This window comes from Vanellus vanellus (assembly GCF_965231255.1).
Source record: "Vanellus vanellus genome assembly, chromosome: 5".
NCBI classification, from domain to species: domain Eukaryota; kingdom Metazoa; phylum Chordata; class Aves; order Charadriiformes; family Charadriidae; genus Vanellus; species Vanellus vanellus.
The window spans coordinates 71423953-71450887 of NC_138910.1; the positions used below are offsets into that span (position 1 = coordinate 71423953).

The following is a 26935-nucleotide window of genomic DNA, read 5'->3' on the forward strand; positions in this document are numbered from 1 at the left end:
TAAGAAAGGCCCATATGGACACATCTATACCCTAAAACTCTTTTCTGTATTGACAGTCCTCCCACTGGCACCTCATGCAGTCCTGCTTCACAAACAACCTGCCCATTTACCTGCTTACTTTCCATTTCTCTAAGGTCACACTGACCTGAATCCTACCTCCTTCAAAATTTCTGGAACAAATACTTGCACCCACCCAGCCACATACCTTGCAAAGCCTTAACAGCATGGTCTTGTGAATACATACTGACATCTAGAATGCAGCAAGGTCTGGGTAAGGACATGATTTTTTTTTCTTTCTTAACAGCAATCAAGGACACAAGGGCATCCAAGAGTAACATAACCAAATCACAGAGAAAAGTGACTTCTAGGACTGTGATGTAGGAAAGATTCTCCATCAAATAAGAAAACAACAACAACAAAACCATCACCTTTAGCAATGCTATTGATTGATTGCTGCCTGCCCTTTCAGCCCCAGCTGATGCAAGTTTCCCCCAGCAAGGCTACCACATTACTACTGGGTCAACAGTACCAGGTGCACAGAGGAGACCACAGACCCTAACTCCAGCAAGCTTGTCTTTGGAAGGAAGCTGTATTTAACACAAAAGCCCAAAGCACATTTTGGAAAAGAAGGCATCTGGGGAACCCATACAGAAGCCTGTATAAGATAAGGCTCTGAACCTCAGCCAGCATGTATGATACATTGCCACTGAACTGTTCCAGTGGGTTCTAATGAGCTTATTCTTGAGTACCAAGACAGAACCGTTTTAAATGCGTAAAATCTAAAAGGCTGAACTCCTTATAAGCACAGAATAGGGACAGCACACACTTTCTAGATGTTATGCCAACCAACAATTATTCCTGAATGTTTTATACTCTGCAGCCACTAGCAGTACTGTCATCCCTTACGCCTCTCTCCTGTGCCACTCAAGATTCCACTTCCCTCCAATGTCCCTTTAATAGTTTTTAGTACTGTTTATGTTAGAGAACTGCGGTAGTTACCTGAAATTTTAAAACCCGCCCACTGCTCTGCCCTACTGCACGGAGTAAGGTTCTAGATATCTCATACACCTCTGTTAAACAAGTGTATCTATTGACACTACTGATACAAAACAAAGAAATGTATTTTAAGTAATATTAGGCTTTAAATGGGAGCAATGTTCTGAACTTTCAACCAGCTTTAGCATTTTATTAAATAAGGTATTTTAAATCTGGAGAAGGTATTCTGCTAATTTTAATCAAATCCAAAGGTCTTTTTAGCTCTTGAAGAGAACAAAATCAAACATCTATTTTGTAGCGCACTTTGATCTATAGACCTTTTGAAAGTATCTGAGGTCAAGATAAGGCTCTGTTCTGCCCTGAACCTTACAAACACCTTGCCATATCTGCCTTTAAAGGTATCACTATCCTCCCCAAAACCTCATGACAGAATGACTGAAATAGCAATGAAAAGCCTATCTGTACGGTCTGCCCAAAGCCTTAATGAACAAAGTCACTTCTACTGCTCAGTAGCATACACCAGGATAATGCTCCCCATCACAGGGAAAGAATTGCAAATATGTAATTACTGGCTTACCCCTGCTGCATACTACATACCTCCTGCCTACCTGTCTTCCAGAGATGTAGACAGAGCCTAAGCAGAAGTGAAGTAGTTCTCCACTACCTTAAAAAAGGTGTTTCCCACTAAGGGTATTTTATAACCCAGTATTTTACCAGGGTTTCTATCACTACTATAGCACATTTACATTTAAATATATTCTGTTTGGAGCCGAGAAAAACATATTTCCTTGAGAAAAGAGCATCAAATGCAGCCAGACTATTTATCAAATATTTGTGTCAAGGCAAGAGAGACTATAAATCAAGTACAGGGAAGTACAGATCTGCATTCCAGATGAAGGATAAGAGAGTAGAAGGCATGTCACTTGCAAAGAGGAAAGAGAATTGAGAGTCAACAAAATAAGAGAAAAGGACATTCAAAAATAAGAGACCATTATCCTAAACAATAGTACAGTAATTCTTCCCCTCAATACCATTACCCCAGCCCTATAAGACCAGTACTACAAACTGGGAAGGGCAGTACATTCCAGTATATGTACTTCCCACCCAAGACAACAGGCCAAGACTGGGGGACTAATCCTACCCTCTCTGCCCCTCCCTCCAATTGGAGTATTTCCAAACCATTTTACCTCAAGACCAGGGCAATATGAACAAACTCCACATTTATTTGTCTATGACTAGGACACGACAAAGACGTGTTCACTCAGCACTTTTCAGCATGTGTACAACACCTGCATTACAGTTCGTAAAGTTTACATTGTCTGCTATGTTTTTCATTGTACTAGCTTAATGTTTTCAGCACTTTCTCTAATTAAGAAAGTATTAATCAAACATCAATGCAGAAAAGTTACTGAAGACAATTCAGTTTAAAACAAGTCCTGTATGTATAAAATAAATTGAACAAATGACAGATATTCCACTTGTTTGGTCTTGGCTAAAAAAAAAAACAAAACCAAACCCCAAACCAAAAAGAGGAACAAGTGATCCCTAATCCTGTGATCTGATGATTTGCTGCAGCTGGCAGATATACCCATTTCGGATGTTCACAGTGCTTTGCTGGAGCTCTCTCTATGATCTAGTGTGTGAAACTCAAGAGATAAAATAAAGCAAGGAGTTACAGACAAGGCATTATCCAGCTGGTTTGAGCTTCGTCTTTAGATCTTGCAGAGAACTACTGTGCTGTTATTCTGCAGGTACACTGTGCAGGCCAGGAGTTAAGCAATGTTATTCTTCTATCCTAGGGTCCTACAATAAACTAGGGAATACTAGGAAAACATCGGCATTGGGGAGGGGGGAGAATCTTCAGAGATTGCACAGTTCATCCCCTTCTCCTGCGATTAAAAGACTTTAGCTCTACCCTCTCCCATCAGCTGTCTTTGAAAATAAACTAAGCAACACCCTCCTCTGCCATTTGTACAGTGATCTTCAGGCTGCAGGGGTCCAAAAATTAATCCTAAAATGTCTCAGAAAATATCAGAAAAACAAGTTTGTTATCACCATACTGGAATTAATTATGCAGCTATTCATACCTCCACTGGAGTATTTTTTTTCGGGAGCTGTAAATCAAAAGAGATTAGCATACCAGCATTCTCCAGCGTATCTCTACAATCTGTTTTGCTTATTCTTATGGCTTGAAAGCCCGTCCCTGCTCCTAATGCCTAACCTAAATATATTCTGCTGCAATTTCAACCCATCACTACTTGTTTTATTCATGATGGATATGGCAAGCTGACTAACCTCTCTTTGCTGATACCTTTTAAGACATCTTTTCTCCAGACCACAACTTCAGTATTCCCTGACTGAAAGGCAACCTTAGCAGGTGGCAGAGTTTGTTTGTGTTCGTTTTTTTTGTTTGTTTGTTTGTTTTTTATGGGGTGTTGGGGTGGGGGGTGGGTGGGGTGCGTCCCATAGACCACCCTGCATCCCCAGCACTGTTTGGCAGCAGAAAAATGTAATGGATATGTAACGTAGTATTGGATGTAAGAACATATTCTGGGATCAAATATAGTTATGTTTTTAAAAAAACAACCCCCCCAGCCACTCCAATTTTACTGTTGAAGCTACAAGCTTTTAAGTTCAAAGCACTGATGATGAAAAAAGCCTGACGTGACCCACCTACCAAGCACGACAGCTTGCAGGCAGTGACAGGATGTCAGAGGTGTCTCCCAGTTATACCTGCAGGGAACTTTTTTAAGCTGCTTTATAGATCACCTGCTGATGTCTGATGAAACATAAGTTGTATAAAACCATTCTAGAGCTAAACAATCAAATTTTTTTCCCCCAATACTCAACCAAGCGTTCTCTCTTTTAGACTTTGTTATTTTCTTTACAGATCTTGTTACCCAGCCATAACTTTCCCAGAGTATGACAGTATCACAAACTGAACAAGATACTTTTAGCTGAAGACCTATCACTCCTCAGCAGAATGGAAAAGCTGCTTCATTACCTTATTTGCAATGCTCTTTTATACATTCCAGTATGACAAGTGAATTTTCATGACAGCAATGCTGCTGAGTCATGATAATTTAGGAACCACTACAACCCTGAGACACTCTCCCACAGAACTGCTGCCTAGCCAGCTGTTACTTGTCTGCATAAGGTAATATTCCTGAACATGGTAACTTGAACCCATCTACACCAAAATGGCTGAAATCAATCCTATTGATTTCAGACCATTTATTGAAATTGTGAATATCGTGTCATCTGTCTGTTTAATAAGAACACTATTTCAACATAGAAAAGTGAAAACACCAAACAGTAGGTGACCCAGGACAGACTCCCTGATGTGAACACTCTTCCCTTGAACATACCTAAGTCCTGTCTTTTTCTAGATGTTGTGAGGGGAAGAGCTCCTCAACACTTTTCTGTATTCTGGATTTTTTCCCACCCCCACAGGTTCTCAGTTCTCTAAATACTGTATAATACATTCTGTAAGGCCCAGCCAACCTGAAGACATTAAAGCCGTCATTAACCTGTTTCTCTACTTTAACTAGAGTTCAAAGTAGAGGAAAGACAGTTTTCCTAAACTAACAGTCAAGACCATAACATATTCAACATTTTCAGGGTGAGAGAGCTCCCTTGCGGAGTTTTTTTTTTAAGATTAGCATCAAAGGCCTTTTCAGACCACCTCATGTGAATCGTGATTAATCCCTTGATGGAACACAATGGCAAAATACTCCTTTCTGCTGAAAAGTTGGAGACCTGTTGTAATCTTTACCACACAAATTCACCAGGAACTTTGTGAATAACAATAATTTCTGCGCCCAGAATAATACCATATACCTCCATGGCAGACTCAGCCCTTTATCTGCAAGTTAATTGTTCATCACAAACTGAAGATGCCAAAATTCCAAGAGACTGATGATCGCTGCCACATGCTCTGTATGTTGCAACTGTGCTATGAGGGTCACAAAGATACCCAAACAAGCAGTCACTGCCACACTAAGCCTCTATCCCTGCTGCCAGTCATTCTTCACCATACCACTATCCACCTTGACACTTAGTATCTACTGAACCTAGAACAGACGCTGAAAATAAAACTGCTCTAAGGGAAATTAATTTAAAATTCTTCATTTCTTCCTGTATTAGAAAAAGGGGATTCCTGAAACCAAGGACATGCATTTCGACAACATTATATACACATGCACCTTTGGTTATTAAGAGCTACGAACACCATACCACGAAGCTGTGAGACTCCTTCCAGGGTGGAGGATAAGACTATGAAAATACTGAACTGGAAGCAATCACAAGATTCAAGGAGAAAAAAAACAACAAACAAGAAAAGACACTAGCATTTTTGCTAGAATGACTGTAAATCCTAGAACTTGAGTAGCTGCTGGTGAACCCTCTAGTGTACAACAGTGCCTGAGGCACAAGGTCATACACTGCAAAATATTTGTTTCTGACTATCATTTATTGCAGAAAACCTCAGTTATGTTTGGATACACTGGTTCAAAGGATTTTTGTTGAGCCAGACCTTGGAAGCGCAACTATTTCAGATTAGTCGTTTTATGGAACTGCAGACTTCAACGCTTTGCAAAATCTTTTTACTGTTTAATTACAGAAACGTCTAAGCAGCACAGTGTTAAAATTCTTCTGACACTTTTGAAGGCCAGCTAGGGAAGTCAGGAACTGAAATAGTTAAGCACACTTTAATCAAGAAATTCCAGTTTGGAGTGATACAGGCTGATTGCTAATATGTACGATTAATTTACCCAATATATTTCCCTTCCCACCTACTGTCATGCTAATGGCCTCATCTAACCTAGAATTTTTAGGTCTGCACAGTGTTTGCACATACATGTATGGGGTGGTGGATACTTAGCCACTATCAAACTCTACCTAAATCCACTCCCCAAAATGTAAATTTATCTTCTGACCATACAGTAACTCATTAAAGTTTGGCACATTTTCACAGGAACATATTAACTTACAGAGCACAAGTTAAACAACATCCTGGCATTCACGAAGTATTCTAAGCAGGACCATGTTTCTGCCAACTTCACTGCTTTTCATCAAATCTGACAAGTAAAGAGAACATGCACTTCAATTACTCTTACTGAAACAAAAGCCACATACGATTTAGTTGGTATCCTGGGCACTATGTAAGTGAAGGTAAAATGTCTACTTACATTGCTGTGTTAGCAGAACAAAATCTAGACCACTCCTACCTCTACAAATAAATTAACATAAAACCTAAAAATCCCAAACAAACTTCCTGGTACACACACTACCTCACCAACTGCAAAATTCAGTATCTATGACCTTTCCCTGTGTAAGTTATAGCAACAGTCATCCCATGGTTGTGTTTTTACAAAGCCATAAGCAAAAGCTGTATCCATGCAAGAGCATCCAGCACTTCACTGAAGAGAGGTGCTTTACGTTTTAGCTCTACTGAACATAGTCAGCCCTTTCCCAATCTGTTCACACAAACGAATAAAGCACGCCCTGAAGTATACTTCACAACTAAGTTAATGCAGCAGCTACACAACTAACTTCAAACATCTCGTAACACTGAAATTAAGTTAAAAAACCCCAACTTTAACTCTTGAGCCAATAGTTTTTGTTCACTTAGTAGACGAGAACATTATCTGACACCCCACACTATTGAAGAAATTCACAGATCCAACCACAGTGTTTTTCTGCACTAAAACTATCCCACAGCTCTTGAAATATTTTTTACATTTCATGAAAATGCTAGTGAAGATTATTTTTCTTTAGTGACTTAATTTCCTAATTTAAAACAGGAATTTCAAGAGTCAGTAACACCACATACAAAGCCATCACATCTGTGGGACAAGGTGACTATATCCTGCAAAATGTTCTCAAAGTATTATTCCTAACAATTCAGAAAGTGCGTACTTCCATTTGATTTGGTATATATCACATCTGCATTCTGCTCCTCTTATTTCTGAGACATCCGCAGAAAAAACAGGACTTTTTTTTTTTCTAAAATACCATCTGTTCCCTGCATATTTTTGCTTTAAGTCCTAGTATGATATCTGCAATGGAAACTTCTGTGTCATATAGGATTAAGACTACAAACCAGATGAATATAAAATGCAGAGGCTGCACTTCCCAACAAATGGCTGTAAAAAAAAAAAAAAAAAAAAGAAAAAAAAGAGGGAAGTATCACCTGAAGCTTTTCTACTATAAATACAAAATTTCAAAAAGTTCTTCTTAAGGTACTTTTCTCTAGAAACAGTCAGAAAGAATGCAAGAGGAAAAACTGCTCTTCTTAAACTTGGTGATTTTTTTTCTTCCTACCACCGCTCTACACCTGTTTCCTTCCTGAACCAGGGACTGCAAGTTTGAAATACCGGTCTCCAAATGGATGAGCACCGGGAACCTTTCACAGAAATACCAGCCATATTCATTCATGAAGTAACATTTGCATAAGCTTCTTTCATAACTACTTAACATTTTTATAGAAGCAATGTCAACTTCACAGTAAACTCAGCTTTGACGGCTCTTCAACTATCTCAGCTGTTTTCTCATCTCCATAACCCCCCTCTTTGCTGTTTCCATACTTTGCTCAGTCACTTGCAACGTTTCAGAGTATTGTCAACATTACTAACACTTGTGTCACTCAGACCTCGGGGGCGGGGAAAGGGGGGCCGTCTTACCTGGTCATGGGAACATAAAATGATTTTTAAGCAATGGTCTTAAGTGAGTCTACCATTACTTAAAAGGATTTAAGTAGAGGCTGGTCCTCTAAAGCTGTTTAAAAACTCCTAACTTGTGCAGACACCCACTAACTGCTCTGAAATCGTTCCAAACCGGCTCGTTGCTAAACCGAATTCAATCCAAAGCCTTAAACGCATCTCTGAAATGCCAGGTGTGAACACGGTTCTCCTGATCAAGTCCAGGAACAGCCGTTTAGGTCAAACCGAGCCAGACCTTAGGCCGACGGGGCACAGAGCACACAAGAAATAACTTTCACGGCGGCAAAAAAAAAAAAAAAAAAAAAAAAGCCACCCCACGCTCAGGCCAGGAGGTTTTCCTGTGAACAGATAACGCGTGGCACCTGACAAGTTTCCCAGCCTCCATTCGCCCCGTGTCCCCGTCCCCCCCTCCGCCCCCGCAGAGGCCGGCGGGGCCGGGGCTGCCCGCGGCACACGTGTCACTGCTCGGCCGCCCCCTCCCGCCGGGGGCTGCCGGAAAGAGCAGACGTAAATCCCGCAGAGGCGAAGGGAAAGGGCCCCAGCCGCCAGCGCGGCTCACCCGGTTTCGTTTCCAGCTCGCAATCAAAACAGACGGCGGCGGAGTCGCCCTCTTCCACCCCCGCGCCCTCCCTCGGGACTTCACCCCGCCGCCCCGGCGGAACGCGGCGTTCCGGCCCGTCCTTCCCCGCCCCCCCCCTCCCTCCCTCCCTCCCTCCCCGCACCCCACCGGCCCACTCGATGACAGGACAAGGCTAAACTCCGGGCGAAAACCGGAGCTGCCGCGGCAGCCCCCAGGCAGTGTCAGCGCTGGGAACTTTCCGGCGAAGCAGGAAACAATAAACGAGGAGCCTCGGCCCCAACCGCCCTCCCCCGGCCCGGCCCGGCCCGGCGGCCCTGCTGCCCTGCCCCGCCAGGAGCCCCTCGCTGCCGCCTTCGGGAGCGGGCTCCTCGCGGGCCCGCTGCGGCGGAGGGGCGGGGGTGGCCGAGGGCGGAGGGAGACCCCCCCCCCCCTCCTCTCCCGGCGGCCGCACCGCCCGCCCGCCGCCGCCAGCGGGGTCCCCGGCCTGGCGGGAGGCCGATCGCGGGCCGCTCCGAGGCCGCGGAGCCGGCGGGGGGGGTGGCGGGCCGGGTCCCGGGACGGCGGACGACGGGGCAGCGCGGGGAGGCGCGGCGGGGCGCCGGGAGGAGGGGTGTGGGAGCCGCACTCACCGGCCAGGCCCCTCTCGCTGCCTCCTGCGGCCCCAGAACCATAACAAAGCTCTGCCCAAAATGGCTGCCCGGCCCTGCCCGGCCGGGGGCCGGAGGGGGCGGGGCCAGCGAGCGCGCGGGGCGGGGCCGAGGAGGCGGAAGGGACACGCCCACCTGGCTTCCCCGGCGGCCACGCGGAGCGGTCCCCTCCTCCCCCCCCCCCCGCCCCGGCCTGGGAGAAGGGCGCGCGCGCGCAAGGACCCCCCTCCCCCCTGCGCCCCACCAATCAGAGCGGTGGCACGCACCGCCCTCGTCACCTGCCGGGAGCCACCGGAGACTACAAGTCCCAGAAGGCAGTGCGCCCTGCCGCCACGCCGAGCGACCGGGCGCCGTGCCGCGGGGTATGCTGGGATTTGTAGTCCACAGCTCCTTTCGCCCGCTGCGGCAGTCCCGGAACCAAGAAAGCAGAAGCGGTCGTTCCCACTCCCCCCACCCCCCCTCCCCCCGGCCCCGCATAGCGACCGGCACTCGTGGCCGCTGCCCTCAGGCTGGGAACGAGCGGGGCTGCTGCGCCTTTTCAGCTCTGCTGTCCCCGGTCTCAAGGCGCGCTAGGGACCGGGACCGCCAGCTGTAGGCCTTTCCCCGGCCCGGCGGAACGAGACGGGCCGCACCTGTTCCCGCCCGGACATACACCGTCGGACCCTGCCGGAGCGCTTCCTGGGGCAGCGGAAGCCGCGGGCCCGAGCCGGTAGGTACCGCCGCGGTCGGGGCCCAGCCCCGGTTCCCCGACCCCTCCTTGCCACCCCGCCGTGACCGCCGCGGCCCGGGGCCGCCTCCCTTCCCGGAGCGGCAGGACCTTGGACCGGGGAGCGAAGTCCGCCGGCGAGCTGTTCACCAGTCCCGGTCAGTTTTGTCCCCCCCGGGGTAGGTTACCCGCAGCGTGGTGTGTGGGGAAGTTCCCGCTCCTGTATGGATAAGGATCGTTCCTTTCCACGTGTACGGAATTGGTCGTTTATCAGCTGCGTGCAGCCATTTATCCTGCCAAAAGGAGATGAACCGTAAACGGGAAACCATCCATCCATCACCTGTTTCCTGATACTCAGTTCTTTAACTAGAAATTGTTCTCGTAACAACTTTACAACTTCAGTTCATAGAGCTACCTGAAACAAAATACTCTGTAGTGGGTAAATAAGGATTGAGTATGTCTAATATTTATCTTTAAATAGACATCTATAAGATTCTGGCCTCTGATAAACAAGTCTAGTCTGAGACTTAACTTTGGACATAAGACAAACAGCTATTTATCAGTTTGAGACTTTCTCCTGAATTTTTCTGTTTCAGGGCCTTGATAAAGCAAATATGTTTCCTCTCATACAACGATGCTGCTTCCACACATCTTTCAAAGTAAGTTTCTGAAGTCTTTTTGCTGTCTATTTTTCTTTGAAAGTAAAATAGCATTGGAAAAACAGATGACTTACAAGTCGGAGTAGTCACGTGTTTCCACAGCAGCTTTTAGCCAAAGCTAAGATAGCTCTTTTATAAAATCAAATTTTATTGTCTAAAGGTCTTTTTTTTACTCTTTTTGGTAGACTAGTGAGGGGATAGTAGCTAGTTTCCGGAGTGATCTTGTCCTACTTCTGTAGTCATTTTATATTCTACTCTGAAAAGGACTGATACATCTTAACTTGAAAATGCCCAAAGAACGCCCATGTGGGTGGAAGGATAGGTGGGTATACAAACCTCTCATAGCGAGTAAGGTTTGCTTGCTCAGGGTGAAGAGCCTAGTTGCTCTTCATCAGCTAGCTTAATCAGTTAAGTTAAAAACTTCTGAAAACCATGAGGAACAGCAGCTGGGATACAACCTGACCTGGAAAACTACTCTGGACAATATTTCATAGGTAGTTTAGGTAACTGTAGATCTGTAAGCATACATTGTAAGGTGTTCAGAACAAGTTTTATACTTGCAGCCCCTGAAGTCTACAGGTCCCAGACTACTACTGTATGGAAAGAATAAGACAACTTGGTCTTCTCTTGGCCTCCATCTGCAGAGAGATATGTGTCCTCTCTCAAGATCTCCAAGCCTCAACCCAGCATCTGTATATACAACCAAGCTCCAGGCTTTTCACACCTCTCTTCCCTTCTTCAAGAAGAAAACGCCTAAAGAATCTGAGACCAAAGACGTGGGCGTATTGCAACAAAGCATGACAGCACTAAAGGATTCTCCAAAGCCAGCCCTTTACCTAAGCCTTGCAGGGCTAATTCCATTTGTTTCTGTGCCACTGTCAATGGCCATTCAGGGGACCTACTACCCAGAGCTGGCATTTGCTCAGTTTACATATGGTGCCGTAACAGTCTCTTTCCTAGGAGGAATGAGGTGGGGGTATGCTCTCCCGGAAGACAGCCCAGCCAAGCCAGACTGGCTGAACCTGGCCAACGGTACAATTCCTCCTCTACTTGCCTGGCAAGCCTTGCTTTTTAAAGATGTCACTCATGGTGCAATAATGCTAGTAATAGCCTTAGGGATAGCACTGCATTATGATGTGGCCCTTCTTCCTGATTATCCCAGGTGGTTTAAAGTACTGAGGGTAGTGGGAACAGTGGTGATGGTATTATCACTATTAGCTACTGCACTGTTGAAGACTATTTCAGAGGAGCAGCTAAGTAACAGCAGAAATAAATGGCAGAACACAAAATAAGAAATCAATAGGAAAAAAAAAAGTTAATCTGTCAGTAAGATATTTGTATTGAGTTCCAGGAGAAATAAAGTCATTTTGTGCTTAGAAGTCGTAAGATGGCAATGATCAAGTTGCTTATTCTCAAAGCAAACAAGTTAGCTAGTTTAGGAAGGAAGGATTGTAAATAGCAATGACTTCCAAGGCAGGCATGAGTCTGCCCTTATCTGGAGAACAAAGCATTGCTCTCGAATGAGATGTTACGGTCATATGAATTTAAAATGGAGATTCAAATTACATGGGTATGAATTGCTCTATGCTGAATTATTAAAGTATCTGGTTTAACTATTATGCGTGATAGTGTTCTGTGGTGGGGAGAACAACTGTGTATTCGTAAACAGTAACAAGGTGAAAGCAGTTCTTCTGGTTTAGTGTTTAAAGAAGCAGCAGAGAAATACGTAAAAGTACATACACGTTCAATTCCTGTGCTGTGGAATAAAACTCTTCTCTGTCTTATTTCAGCTGAGAAGGTGCTGAAAATGCTATGTGATTAAGCACAAGTCAGGTTAAGAAAGGACAGGCAAGGTTTGTTTGCACTGGCAAGCCAAGATCAGCACTCACCTAGGATATGTCATCCAGCTGCTGTGATGGAGTGAGGAAAGCTAGAAGAGAAAGCTCTATCTTTGACAAGGCACCACAAAAGACAGAAGGTTAGCTTCCTACTCAGGCGTACTTCAATAAAAAAGGATACCCAGGCCACGTTCCTAGGTTTTGTTTGGACTTACGGCTGCCTAGCTAAGGAAGCTGCAAGCAGCATAGCCATAAAGATCTGTCATACTCCTAAATTAAAGTACTATCAACTGATGATATGACCCAAACGTATGATATGACACAAGGACTCAATTGCTGGCATTAAGGGATTAGATAACGAGATTGGAAGTAGTTTGTGTCTTCTCTTTCCTCAAAACTTGTTTTATTTGAGCACCCGGGGCAGGTACAAATGGATGTTTAGCTTGCAAACTCTCCATGATGGACCAATTATTGAAAACACTGCAGGAGCATATGCTCTTTTTATTTATGTCTTCCTAACACAACATTTAGGGGAAGAAGATACAACCTAAGTCACATGGATTTTCTTTTCTAGCCTCAGCTATCTCAAGAAACCTATGAAATTGTATGTGGGCATATTTACTGTGGGCTTATTAAGTATTCTTAAAGTACAGTTTAAGATGCAAGAAGAAAGCTGAAAAGCGACATCCATACACAATCTTAAGACCAATTTAAATAATCCTCATAGTTCTCTTAATGCACTATTCTTCATGGTTGTTCTATACAGAATAAAGCACATACTGTCCCTTAAAATTTGTTACCTGTTCATTCCGCAAAGAACAGATTTTTAAAGAAACCTGTCAATCCTGAAGACAGAGACATCTTATATGATATTGCTGAAACAGCAACTATGTACACAAGCCTCTAACTTTTGTAACCTATTAACCTTTACATGTTAATAGCATCCTACCTCTGAAACAGTGATATATTTCAGTGGTCTCTGAATATAAAGGAAGTAAAATTGAGTTTGTAAATGAAAAGAGATCTTTTATTCTTTCTTATTTAGACACGGCATTTTTAAGATGAGTCCAGAGAAGAGTACTGCCTTTGGCATGATTCAGGGAAAGAGGTGCTGAGTATCAGAGATCATAATCAATCGGCTTCAAAGTTTCATTCAAACTTGATAGAATCAACCACAAAAAATGGAGCAGGTAACTTCATACAAGAGCAGACTCCCTCAAGCTCCACTGAACAAAGCTTTCAGGTGGGGATCAGCAGTGATCTAGTTCCTAAAATTACATTAGCTCTACTTTATTACTTTTCTCAAATGGTTCATGAGGAATCCTGAAGTGTAAAGAAGAGAGCCTAAGAAATATTACCTGTCATTTGATCCCAGAGAGGGCTGCACACAGCTGGAAAGGCAGCCAGACTTCCAAGAAGTCTGAGTGATTTTACACTGAGAAGAGAAATTGCAAGTGTTTTATTACAGAAGTGTGTTACTTGCACCTTTAAAATAGTTAACATTTATAGCCAATCTTCCTGAGCGTCCTACTGGGAAATAGGATTTCCAGTAAAAAAAAAAAAAAAAAGTAGCAGCAGTGGTACAACTCATTATGATAGGAAAGCAACCTATTCAAGACCATTCCACAGTTCTGAAAATGCATTTTATTATGAAAAACTGTTTAAAACAAGCTTCAACTCAGGGAGGAAAAAAAAAGAAAAAGACAATAGACATTAGTTCACACACTTATGTCTTTTTGAAGTAAAAGCACACATAAGATTATAGAATGATCAGAGAAATACACGCTCCATCGTCTAGCACGTTTTAGCCTGGCAATCTCCCAGCCCTGTGTTAGAATGCAAGACTTAGATTCTTAAGGTACCTGCAACACTCACCTTTGAGGCTTTTATTCATGTATTAATTTGTTAATTTTACACAGGGAATACTGACCTAGACAGCGTGAATGCTTGTCTACACAGAGCAGGCTTCCTGTTTTGTGACATTCCAGTTGTGGTTTTGTGTTCTCGAATAATGCTGTCTATCAACGTTCAAGCAGCCTTATTTCAGACTCCATCCAAATCATCCACAGCTGTGCAGAAAATGCAATCATATTGTGCAAAAAGCAACTTCAAGTATGTTAATTAAATGGATCTAGAAATAACTCCAAACTCCTAGTAGTATTGTTATACCAAGCGTATCCAAGCTAAATACAAACTCCTTAAGACAAAACACATTGATAACACCACTTTAATGCTGAATGCAGCTAATTCTATCACAAAATGCTCCGTCTGCTCAAATTTGGAAGAGGCAGGATACGAGATATAGCAAGGATGAATGTGTGTACCTTGTAGAAGAGCACGTATTCCCATGTCAAGTCTCAGCATGTGTCACACAGGGTAAAAACACATTTAACTAAGGAAAAAAAAAAAAGGGCAAAAGGCTTTCCCCTATATTTTTTATACTAAAAGCATTCCTAAACAGAACAGCTGATCTAATGGATAGCTTTTTCATTTAAAATTTACCAGAGCTTACACAAAAAGGAGCTCTACTGTCATCACTGATAAGAAAAGCCTGTGCTGAAGTGGAATGACATTATTAGAACTGTGAGAATAACCTTTCGGAACAGGAGATTCTGAGCCACTTACCATCCAAGGTACTGGGGTGGCCAGAAAGTAAATATCCGATTCATATTTAATGCCCATCCACATATTTAATGTCCAGCCACAGAAAAGAGCCTCAAATGCATCAAGTCATAAGTAGAGGTACCAAGTGTTCCCCATCTGTTATCTTCTCTTCTGCCAGAAAAGGACAACTCATGCTAATCAGGTAGCCCATCTGCTCTTATCTACAGATAACTCCTAGCTAGCTGTCTACAGTAGCCTCCTTCCAGACCGTAAGGCCAGCTAAAGATGCTAACTTTGGTGCACTTTAGAGAGTTAACAACCTGATTAATGTCTCTAATGTGCCGGAATGATTTCTTCAGATTCTTACAGGGCAAATTTGCCATTTATTTCAGTGAGCTTAATCCAGTCATAAGAGGCATTCCTACTCTTAACAGAATACTTGCCAAGACAGACATTGGATAAGCCAATTTACTTTGAAGGGCGAGAGTTTTAGTAGTTCCTTTTGCTCAGGAAAAGTCCTCTGATCTAATTCTCCACTGTCTCTATTGAAGCTCTTGTGTTAGAAGAGGTTTCCGGCAAATGAAACCGGAAAGATTTACTCATTCCCTGAATGAGTTTTCTTCTTTGTGTTTTACAGCACAGCTACACCTCCTTCGCAGCGGCTGGTGATCATGTTGGCAATTTCAGTCCAACTGTCCATATGAGGGTTATAAACTTCAACAGAGTCAGAGGTTACCGGAGCAGCAAAATCATGGCTGGGAGCTCGGCCTCCCGAGGCATAAAGAAATCCATTCACAGCCACAACACACACGCCAGCTCTTGGTATCTTCATTGATGCAACTTCAACCCACTTTTCCTATTAAGAAGGTGAAAGAGACAACAAGTAGTTTTAGGGTAAGCCCCGATACTGATAAAAGTAACTTTTAAAGCTTAAAGACTGAAAAATATACAAAGAACACTATGCATACACTTCACAGGCTGAAATACGATACGTGTACAGTATCAAAAGGATTATCAAGACTGAAGTAACCACATTTTCAAAAGCGGTCCAAATCACTGTAGTCACTAAAGAACAGATCGCATACTGTCTGTACATAACAACCCTCCCTTTCTTTGGTCACTGCAAGATGCAATCTGCCTCCAAAATAGAGAACAGTACAGAGTTTGAGGTGTGAAATGAGAAAAAACCCCATTCAATTCCAAATGCAAAACGGAATGGCACACTGGATTGTGTTCTGCTTTTAACACTACCTACTGTTCCAAAGAGCATCATATAAACATGAGCAATAAGAGTCAAGAACAATTTATCTTATTCAAAAGTTTAAGCGTTCAAAGTGATTCTTCTAGTCACGCCGAAACACCAGTACATTTTGATGCAGAAGAAAGATCCTCAACTTTAGCAACAAAGGGCAACTCTCACTTTTTCCGGGGAGTTTTTTCTCTCTAGTCAGATTATTGACCATTTTACTGCAGAGAGGGCATCCATCCCCCCCATCTCAACCCTAACAAGTATTTACCAAACTACAGTATATGTATGCATCATCAGTATTGGTTAGCTTTCAGTTTCCCAAAAGCACGCACACAATCTTTGTAAACACTCCAAGTCAGACAGCAAGATTCCACAGACTGGTTAGGACAGACCGACCCTGAAGTCACTGAAGCTTTGTTTCACTCAGATTACCAGCCGGCAGTGAAAAGGAAATGGAATTTCCAACTTTTTTCTTTTTTAAGAAGGGAAGCATGCTAGCTCTATAGCATCTTATACAAAGTTGATGCAATCTACATGTATGAAAGGAGGGGACTCTATCATACCTCTTCAAAGGAGTATCTTTCTACAGTAGCAAGCGCATCCTGAGATTCATTCCAGCCTCCCACAGCATAGATACAATCGTTGAGGGCAGCTACACCAAGATATGCTCTTCGGGTGCTCATTGGAGGGAGCTCAGACCAACGTTTAGATATTGGGTCGTAGACTTCAACAGAACATAGCTCTACTCCTTCATTGCTGATACCACCAACAATGTAAATCAAACCTGTAGAAACACAGTTTCTCCTCTGTTAGGTTTCATAATACAAAGGTTTGAAAGGCAGAAAGTGTTTGCCACAATACAAGTTTCAGCTTGACATTAAGATGACTTAAGAATGCCAGATAAAAGTCCTCCATTTGCCCAGTAGTAGCATACATAAAGCTTTCAGATAAGTAACTTGAGGCTCAAGGTGAAAGCAATAATTAGTGTAGGGGAGAGAATTCAGAAGGATGCAACTGCTGGCCAGGCCCAGATCAAATACTTCACAAGCACATTTATAGATCACTTCTTTAGACACATCTGTCTTAAAATAACCCGTAGCAATTCTTCAGATTGTCACAGAAACACACACAAACCCAAATATGGAAGATAAATAAAAGCAGTATCAGGAAGGACAATCAACTGTTAAAAGACCAGCTGGATAACCATACTGGCAGCCATGTAAAAACTGTTTTCATGAGATAAAAGGCAGAAGACAGAGAGAACTTGACAGTCTGTCATGTCTGCAGAATTAAAAGTATGGTACTAGAAGAACAAATAAATGAGGCATAAGCATGTGCAACTAACAGCACAGTACAAGACAAAGGTAAAAAATCATGACTGAAACATAAAGCTTCAAAATCCAATGGCTCTTGGAACTGTTTATGAATACAAATTTAACAATACTCACCTTGCATTTCACAACACCCAAAGCAGTAACGAGGCACAGCCATGCTTCCCACCACATCCCAACTATTTTCTTCAGGATCAAATCTTTCAATTGTGTTGCCAATCTCTGCTCCAACCCAACCTCCTGCAAATAACAGAAGACACAGCAAAGAATTTAATGGCATGAAGCTGTGTGCTAGCCGCATTTTTAGACATATGGTGCACTTTTCCAGGACAGACTAGTTCTGAAACCAGCATGCAATCTACAATGGAAATAAGTTATAACTGAACAATAACTAATCCACAAAGATTTGGTATGCTAATGCTCATGTAAACAGATGTTTTTCAAAACCTAACTTTGCAAATTTGCAACATCAAGATGTAATATTTAAGATCAAGTCAGTTTACAAGTTCTGTGAATTAACACCTTTAAAATTAACTTCACCTGGAAAAAAACCCAAAACTTACCCAATGCATAGATAGCACCATAGCACGTGCACACTCCCAGTCCACAACGGGGATGGTTCATGGAAGCCACAGTGGTCCACTGCTTAGTAACAGGATCATAACATTCAGTACAGTCAAAAATCATTGAGTCCTTCTCACCTGCATAATAAGAGCAAGAACTGAGTCTGGGGAAACAAAATGTTTTGCACTGCAGATATAGAATCATTCTTCAGCGCCTTCCAGGACAAACATTTGAATCCAAGATCTTTATTTCAGCTAGCCAAACAACCAAAGTAGCAAAAGCTTTGTTTATACCCAGAACTGAATCATCACTAGGATCAGCTTTCACCAACAGGTCCCTGACACATTACTGAAAACATCAGAGGGGTGAACAACCAGTGTGACACACTTTTTCCTTCACAGCACAACTGACAGGGTTTTCAAGATGAAAGAATGTGTTCTGTGGTGACAAAAACAGTATACATATGCATTCTGTAATGAGGGACAGGTAGAGCTACTGCCACATCCTTGTGCAAACACACGTAACAAGCCTTTCCAGGTATGCAGATCACAAGTAGCCTGTCCTGTACTACTTACTGCCTTTTATGCTGTGGGCTTCTGCTAGACTACAAGTGAGGAAAGAAATGCTATTAGCGGTGGTACACAAAGTCCGCAGAATACCCAACACCTCTTAGTACATCTGCATGTGTCCATATGCTTACCTGTGAGTTGCTACACCATGAGGAGAGAGGAGCTTAGTAAAAAATGGCTAACATAGGAGCCCAAACAGATATTCACAGAGCAGTAACAGTAGAGAACCAAGGAATGACAATTCAGTTGTTATTATATCTAAAAGTTGTATTATCTACTGTTGGGTTCCTCAGAACCACTTACAGCAAGGATAATTTTAAAAATCTCCATCCATGAGTCCTCTGGTACCCATGTAACAAAGAAAGCACATTTCAGTTGTTACCTCCAATGGCATAGACCATTCCTCCCACCACAGCTACACCCAGCCCACTCCGGGCCTGGTGGAGAGAGGACACTGTGGTCCAGTAGTGGCTGAAGGTGTCAAATCGCTCCACACAGCTGAGGGCTCTACTGTCACTCCAGCGTCCTCCTTGTAGTCGGGTGTACCCACCTAGAAAGTAAGTAGAAAGATCATGGCTGAGTAAGAGCTCCCTGGTCATTCCTATGCTCCTATATCTAAACCAAAAATTACAGTAACAGCCATTAGCCTCTTTTTGTAGGAATTGGACTTTTCCAAGTAGCATTGTTTCTTCAGCACACAAGGAAGAATGGTTGCCTTGAGGGTCATGTAACTTGTGCCTGAGCTGACCACTTCACCACAACACTATAAATATTACCATTTGTCTTCCTAGTAAAACACAGAGACCAGCCAACAACCTTTGCTACCTTAAGCCAGTGTTACTTCCTGACGGGTGAAACAAGAGCATTCCCTTCCAATACAAAGCTACAGCTTTGCTGAAAACTTGGAATTTCAAGTATCCTATCACATGAAACAGAATATTCTGGACAGGGAAAACTTCAGCCTTCAAGAACAAGGAGTGCAGTGAATTTGCATACTCCATTCCAGCAGTGAACCATGGGCAAATCCTCTGCTGATTTGCAGATTTCCACCCACGGCAAATAATTTCTAAAAGGCAAAACTAGGCTCTGAATGCCATGTCATAATGACATGAAATGTGAATGCTGCCCCTTTGTGCAATTCTAAGCAGAAAGCAGCTAACACTGTAACTCAGCTAGATGAAATATTTTGCTAGTTTTTAATCTTTTGATTAAAAAAAAAAATCCAGTATCTCCTTCAGTACTGTAATACGAGATACTACTTCATAATTTGTTTTACAACGTTCAAACAGCCACACTCTAACCTACTGCATAAAGGTACTTCCTGGCTTTCCTCCGGGGACGACCTTTAGAAGCTTGCAGAAAACTGCTGACCTTGTTCTCTTTGGGAGATTTACAGACTTCACAATATTCTTTCAACAGTGTTTGCAGGGCCACCCGAAGGCTGAAATCTGGAATACCTTCAGGAAAAAAGCAGATGACAAAAGATATAGTGAAAAATTACAGACAATAACTCACTCAGTTGTAGAAGTTACTAGCTTCTCCTAAAACAGCTGACAAATCAAGATTGCCACTTCTATAAGACTTTTTCAAAAGCATGTTTTTAAAGCAAGCTGTGCTTATTTGTTAAAAAGTAGAATTTGTTTGAATAGAGTATATCATTTCAATCATCATGCTGTTAACCTAAAAAAGTCCATCAAAATCCAGTAACTCTGACACATTGTTTGCTCAAATCCAAACATCTGATATTGTTTCTTTTTTTTCTTTCTCTTACTTTCTATGTATTTTAGTAGCCTCTGCGCTGGTAGCAGAGGGAATCGAACAGGCTCCAGTACTTCTACGACGTATTTCTTTCTTTTCCCCACATCCTTCAAAATCCATTGCATTGCCGCTATGAAAACCTGGTACTCATCCTCGATGCTTAGGTCCTCGCTTCGCAAGATCTTAATCAGCTGCTCTTTTGTCAGTGCCAGGAATTCCTCCCCGCTCTGCACCTCCAGGAAGTGCGCATGGATGTAGCTCTCAGTGAACTCCATTAAGTCGTGACAGGCGATCTGCTCGGAGAACTGGAAGAGGCCGATGCAGTTCAGCGGGTCTATCTGCCCCTTAAGGAACTCACAGCACAGCTCCACCACCTCGGTCAGCTGTAGCATGTCGGCAGCGATGATCAGCTCCTGAACGTTGTGCTCCCCGATGCTCACCACCCCTGTAGGCAGGCACACAACAGTGGGGCTCTGCTCCAGGCTGTGGCCGGCGGGCAACCGCCGTCCCGGCCCCGACGGCGGGCAACCGCCGTCCCGGCCCCGACGGCGGGCAACCGCCGTCCCGGCCCCGACGGCGGGCAACCGCCGTCCCGGCCCCGACGGCGGGCAACCGCCGTCCCGGCCCCGACGGCGGGCAACCGCCGTCCCGGCCCCGACGGCGGGCAACCGCCGTCCCGGCCCCGACGGCGGGCAACCGCCGTCCCGGCCCCGACGGCGGGCAACCGCCGTCCCGGCCCCGACGGCGGGCAACCGCCGTCCCGGCCCCGACGGCGGGCAACCATCCCCACTGCCCCCCGCCAGCAGTTACCTGTGTAGATGAAGTCGAGGAGCGTGTGGAAGGTGCCCGCCTCGACGCCCGCGATCCGCACCACATCCCGGCCGGACTCCTTCATACCGCCCGCGAAGAGCGCCGCGAAGTACGGGCTGCTGGCCGCCAGCACCAGGCGGTGCACGGCGAACGCCTCCGGGCCCACCTCCAGCCGCACGTCGCAGAAGTTCTGCCCGGCTCGCAGCCGGTTGATCTGGGCCAGGAGGAGGCGGGCGTGCCGGTCGGAGAAGGAGCTCCCGCCGCCCTTGGCCGCCGCGGCGCACGCCATAGCGACTCCCCGAGGTGGCAGTACCCCCTCTCTCTTCCCCCGTCCCCCGCCGCCCTGAAGAGCAGCGCTGGCGCATGCGCAGCTGCGCCCGGCTCTGCCCGCCGGCGGCGCATGCGCGGTGGTGGTGGGGGGCGGGGCAGGCCTGTGGCGGGAGGAAGCTCTCGCCCCGCTGAGGCGGGAACGCCTGGCGACAGCGGGCTTCGTAAAAGAGGGTGTGCTGAGCCGTCCTGTGTGCTGAGCAGCCTTCTCCCTCAGCGGGCGTAGGAGGTGGATCTGCACCGGTCGCGGTACGTCTGTCTGATCCTTTGTCTATGTGCTTGCCTGGTCACTTGGCCCTGCGGAGCCTGTTCCACCCCTACAGACACTTCGGGCCATCGCACCACGAGCTCTGCTGCCTACTCTGTGAGGAGCTGTCTTGTCTGTGGTTAAAGGTGGTCCCCTGCTAAGTTCACTTACTGTGCCTGGTGCTGAGGTAACTGGTGAACGGCAGATGTGCTGTCACCTTATTCACTGCCTTCACAATCGCTGTCTCTCAGTCACATTCCCCTTGGGCGTACTTTTGCAAACAAGATTCCTGGCCGCCTTAATCTGTGCTTGTGAGAGAGAAACATGGCGGTGTTGGGGAGAAACCACAGCTACCACCTGCCTGGGGGAACCCCAGAGACGGGAGCGGGGGAACTGCCTGTCCTTAGCTCAGGGCTGTGGGGTCGGAGCCAGCACTGACCGGAGGCAGCGCCAGCCCATGCACCCTCTTTCTCTATAGTGTCATGCCGTGTTCGGGCCTTCCTCTTCATTCCAGCACAGATATTTCATCACAGTGTCCTGTAGCAGTACCGTGTGGGCCACAGGGGTTGGTGCTGATCCTCAGGCAGAGCATGCTTCCATCTTCGTCCCTATAATGCACCGAGTCACTGCATGCCTGAGCACTGACCGAGGGATGAGCATCACATACTGAGTTACACACACGCGGTCACTGGGTCTGGCAGAGCTGGCACTGATTCTGAGAAAAAAGCGTCTCTCCTGAGTTTTCCACAACTGTTCCAGCAACATGACGTGCAGCCAAAGAAAAAGCAATCAGAGAGCCTCTTGGAACGCTGCCATGTATATTTACTGTGAGACTGGGAAAGAAAAACATGTCTGCTTACAGTTACAATGGTCATGGCCCCTCAGGCTTTTCTCATGATTGGGCGTTTCATTGTAATAACTTTTAAATGTGCTTCTGGAAGGAATCTGAATCATGATACTCTCTGGGGACTGTTGGTTTCCCTGTTCATCAGCATTACATTCTTGACAGTAGAGTGGTAAAATTATCTTTCAAGCTGGTCTTAAAAAAAACCCATAGAAAATACAGATCTAGCTAGAAAAATAAGGTTTCTGCAAGCACACACAGTTGGATGCATGCTGATATAACTCAGTATAAATTTTAAGCTAGGCTAATAAATGCATTGAGATTTTTCTTTCATTGATGAATTGGTAAAAGAAACCAGACCTCTCTCGCACTGACATTTTATTCATTGGAAGTGGCCTGTGAGTAAAAGGCTTAGAATTCTCCTAAATGCCAGTGGCTCAGTCGCTGGCTGATGTCAGCTGTTGGACACTTGGCCAGTACTAGGATTTCACACCATAGCGCCAAATTTACAGACAGAAAATAGTGTTGCTGAGACTGCTAATTTTGCCCTTAAGGCCTGTCCTGTCCTGTATTAATGTGGTCGAACGGTTCTGCCTCCAGAAGAGGGCACTGCTTCAGCATGTTTCTTCTACACAGAAGCTGTACAAGGTGGAGCTTATACTATAGAATATTGTCCATCTCCCAAAACAAGCTATAGATTTTCAGGAATAAGTCTGAAAGTGCATTTGACAGTGTGAAATTTCACTGTGTAATGAGGAGCCTTGTGATTAACTAACACCAAGAATGACAGTCGTTGCAAAAATGTCTTAAATTTTAATTTAATAGGCTCCTAACGTGGTATTTGCCAATAAGCAAGCTGAATGCTGACTAACATATAGGACAGGTGACAAAAAAGGCATGCCCTGTGCTCCTCAACCTGTCACACTGCTCATGCCCACACAGAACTGCTGCTGTCACCGTACCAAAACCCCTCAGGGAGAAGAATCTCACAACCAACTTATTCAGGCTTTCTCTTGAAAAAACCCTGTGCTGTGCCAGAGCGCCATGAAGCATTGCAGTCCTCCCTGTGTTATCCCAGAGGCCCGTGGCTGATCAGATTTCCCTGGCTGAAGGCTTCTCAGGAAAACCTTTCCAGATGCCTGAAAGACGTTCTGCTGAGCCGAGTAAGGTGTCTGTGCTCCCACTCTCAAATCCTGCAGATGGTGCTGTTACATTTGAATATGCAACAAAAATGGTCCGCTAAAAGTTGTTGCATGCGTGGGTGTTGTAGTTCTCTGTTACAGGAAGAGCTTTCTTAGATCTAAGTTTTTTGTGTGTGTGTGTGTGTGTGTCCCGAACTCCATGAGGATGGAGGGCTTTTAGTCTCAAAAAAACTAAAAGGAAAATAATTAATTTGAAAGTGCAGTTTTGCCTGTCTGCCCCTAGTTAGAAGCCTCTCCATTATACCTATAGTTTTGGGGATCATTTTGACTTAGTATTCAATCCTTACCATACTTGGCTGCTAAAATTCTCTCATGCAGAGGAGACTAGAAACTCAGGCCTTGAGTATCTGTAGGTGTGACAAACTCTGTGGGATGTTTTGTGATAGGGAGCCGCTTTCCATGAAAGTCAAACAGAATGTGCCAGGTCAAATTCTTCCCCCAGTTTCAATGGGTATGAAGTCATCACTTCCTGTTCCAAACTGCAGTGCATCTCTGCACTTTGTCCTCTGTGCTAAGGCATCTGCTATAATCTTTCAGTGGTATAGTCAGTTACTGTTTTAATTACTATTTACCCACTGTAGTTACTACTTGTATTTTAATGCACTTGACCTATCAGAGGAGAGGTGTTGGACAGCCTCACCTAAATGGAAAGGAGCTTACTTTGTGTTTTGGTGTCCAGGTCACAAAACCTTCATAGGATACAATCATTTTTGCTCCACTTCCCTAAGTTTCATAACTCTAACTTCTCCCAGGGAAGCCAAAATTGCAGAAGTACAGAGCCACCAAGAGATTATGAGGACTAGAAATACCTGTAGTGCACTAAGCTACATCTCTTACATTTCCAAGACACCTTCTCTCTGTTAAGACCTATGTTTGCCCAGCTGTCCCATTTACTCTGGATGCCATTGCATGCCCAAGGCAATGATGCAGATCAGCAGTCACTGTTGATGCACAGTTTAGTGGAGCAGTGGTGTTATGTGCCGCGTGATGGATTTGCAGCCCCTTGTAGGGGTGAGATGAGAGAGGCTGCTGGTGTTCACACTCAAGCAACATGGAGGAGAGAAGAGGGTCCCTGGGTACTTTCAAGGTATTTTTCGGAGACAATGGTGTTTAACCCATTATCACCCCAATGGGACTGGTTGTCATGTTGTCTACTCAGTCAAAAGCCTCTAATGAGCTACAGGTACTAGACTCTAATTAGATACCTGCATGAACCTGTTGTCAGCTTACGATTTTACATGATACATAAACTTCAGTGGAAGAAGAAGCTTCCCTTCAGGGTCTGAATGTTTCCCATCTCAGTGGGTAAAGGCATTGTGCTTCCCAGTGATATAACACATTAAGCCAGGCATGAGAACACTCTCTCTTGGCAGGTTTGGGCCAGGCCCAAGAGCTATTACCTTTGTTCCTGTGAAGGTTAATGAATCTTGATGATTATGTGTATGTGTAGGGTAGAGGTCTGAACTGGAATTGACCTAAAGATGGAGAGCAAGAGGGGTCCCCGAAGCTAGTCTTTCTGCACAGGCAGCCCCAGAATATAGGGCTTAAAAAAAACCCAAAAAACTTAAAAGTTTTCACACTACCAGCAAGGTGGTGATGGCTCTGTCCATTTCTCAGCTGAACTGCTAATGGCTAGGGAAACTGTAAAGCTCATTGAAGTGCCATGCTGAATGGCACTCTCCTCTCCTCTCCTCTCCTCTCCTCTCCTCTCCTCTCCTCTCCTCTCCTCTCCTCTCCTCTCCTCTCCTCTCCTCTCCTCTCCTCTCCTCTCCTCTCCTCTCCTCTCCTCTCCTCTCCTCTCCTCTCCTCTCCTCTCCTCTCCTCTCCTCTCCTCTCCTCTCCTCTCCTCTCCTCTCCTCTCCTCTCCCCTCCTCTCCCCTTCTCTCCCCTCCTCTCCTCTCCCCTCCTCTCCCCTCCTCTCCATCTTTAGAAGCCTTTGTGAACTTTTTTGTCTATTTTGGAATTTGTAATTAAATATTTTTATTACTTTCACTGTAATACAGCTTCAGGTAAAGGTGACGTTAAGGTAACTGCCTGATATCAGAGTTGTCAGTCCAGACAGGTTCAGCATTCTTGAACTGGGTATTGAGAAACTCTCCCAAGTATCCACGTTGCACCAAAGGTACCGAGAAGCAGGCTGTGCTCTTAGAGTCCAGCTGAGTGGGGTGATGCCCTCCAATGACTAGCCATACCCCGGGGAGCCATTTGGCACGCAGCAAAAGTGGGGAGCATGTCTGAGCTGCAAGAGCCTGCAGAGGGAATGTGACATTCCCAGTGAGTAATGCAGAGATAATGGCTTGTGATTTCAGGAGCAGTGGCAGTGTTTCACTGCTGTGTGCTCCAGGCTTCACCTTCACAGTAACGTTGGGTAGAAATGCGATTAGTGTATGATAAAAAGTAATAAAAAAAGGAAAAAAACTTTTTAAGTCTATGCCCTAGCAATGAAAGGATTGTGTCATCTGACCTACTTGTGTGGAGAGGTTCGTGTTCTGGGTACACTTACCTAGCAGGAAGTTTGGAGGAATTCCAGTGAAACTGGGAATGTTGTGCAACATGTGTCGCTACAGTTCCCCATCAGTTAGAAGATTCTTGTGTTTAAGCCATAGATCTGGAGCAATTCCAGGCAATTTGATTTAAAGTAAACATCCTGGATGCAGTGTGTCAGATACTAGCACAATATTGTTTTAGTCTTTCTCATTTCTCCTGTGGGAATAATCATTCCATGAAGAAGGAAAGTGATCTAATGAGAGAATTAAGTCAAGATCTTGAACATTGAATTAATCACAGCTGTCTGAGAGGGGAACCAAGGCAAACTCCACAGAGAGCTCACTGCGTTTCCAAGGAAAGAGGCCAAAAGAATACTGACTCGGATAGCAGTTGGTGATCAAAACAGAGGCAGGAGAAATATGCTTTTAGTAGCTAAAGGGAAGCAAAACTGTGCAGGAGAGAGTGTTCCCCCCCTCATTTATCTGAGAACTTAAATCTTAGTAGTAGGGGATCGCTGCAACTTTTTCTTGGAGATGTTGAAAGCTGCCAGATTGTTGGGGTCTGATCCTAACTGTGTCCTCACATTTATCCGAAGTAGATGATTCATTTCATAGCTTGGCTCTTTTTCCACTGTTGTTTAGAGTTGTCCTGCAGCTTCACACTGAATTGGACCTGCTCACTAAGGTGACTTTATCAAAGGTACAGGTCTTTTTTTGTGAAAAGGGAAAATGAGTTGTGCTTGAGAATTATCAGTCTTCAGGCACATGGGACTTTAGCCTTGCCATTAGTAAAGTT

General features: G+C 44.7%; 3 protein-coding genes across 5 annotated transcripts in view; 1 reads left to right on the plus strand and 2 right to left on the minus strand.

Annotated features, from left to right (window-relative positions):
* Window positions 1-9021, minus strand: part of GPBP1L1 (GC-rich promoter binding protein 1 like 1) — a 34047-nt gene extending 25026 nt beyond the window's left edge. Inside the window, exons 1-2 of one of the 2 annotated variants that reach the window (XM_082483596.1) lie at window positions 8928-8962; window positions 5988-6074 (exon numbers count right to left, since the gene is read on the minus strand). The gene's annotated coding sequence lies outside the window, so the exon portion shown is untranslated. Of the gene's footprint in view, window positions 1-5987; window positions 6075-8927 lie in introns of both variants that reach the window. The other variant, XM_082483595.1, reaches the window with a different exon arrangement.
* Window positions 9022-9638: 617 nt separating this feature from the next.
* TMEM69 (transmembrane protein 69) lies at window positions 9639-12058 on the plus strand. 2 transcript variants are annotated; one of them, XM_082483889.1, is made up of 3 exons: window positions 9639-9809; window positions 10248-10310; window positions 10874-12058. In XM_082483889.1, the coding sequence occupies exons 2-3, from the start codon at window positions 10266-10268 to the stop codon at window positions 11600-11602; spliced, it is 774 nt and encodes a 257-aa protein (XP_082340015.1). In that variant the 5' UTR covers window positions 9639-9809; window positions 10248-10265; the 3' UTR covers window positions 11603-12058. The 2 variants fall into 2 exon arrangements, with proteins under 2 accessions (XP_082340015.1, XP_082340016.1); XM_082483890.1 differs by having other exon boundaries at window positions 9642-9654.
* Window positions 12059-14951: 2893 nt separating this feature from the next.
* Window positions 14952-21435, minus strand: IPP (intracisternal A particle-promoted polypeptide; the record flags this gene model as incomplete). Its single annotated transcript, XM_082484528.1, is given in 10 exon segments — window positions 14952-15608; window positions 16565-16785; window positions 17450-17572; window positions 17896-18033; window positions 18848-19015; window positions 19767-19922; window positions 20237-20668; window positions 21034-21325; window positions 21327-21402; window positions 21404-21435. Coding segments are annotated over 10 exon segments (1863 nt in total). The 3' UTR covers window positions 14952-15383.
* Between the last annotated feature and the right edge of the window lie 5500 nt (window positions 21436-26935).

What these genes read in the sequence shown, in the direction of transcription:
- TMEM69 (XM_082483889.1), top strand. Translation starts at nt 10,266, where the DNA reads ATGTTTCCTCTCATACAACGATGCTGCTTCCACACATCTTTCAAA. An exon ending in GCTTCCACACATCTTTCAAA is followed by an intron (nt 10,311 to 10,873) that starts GTAAGTTTCTGA and finishes TTATACTTGCAG; the next exon opens with CCCCTGAAGTCTACAGGTCC.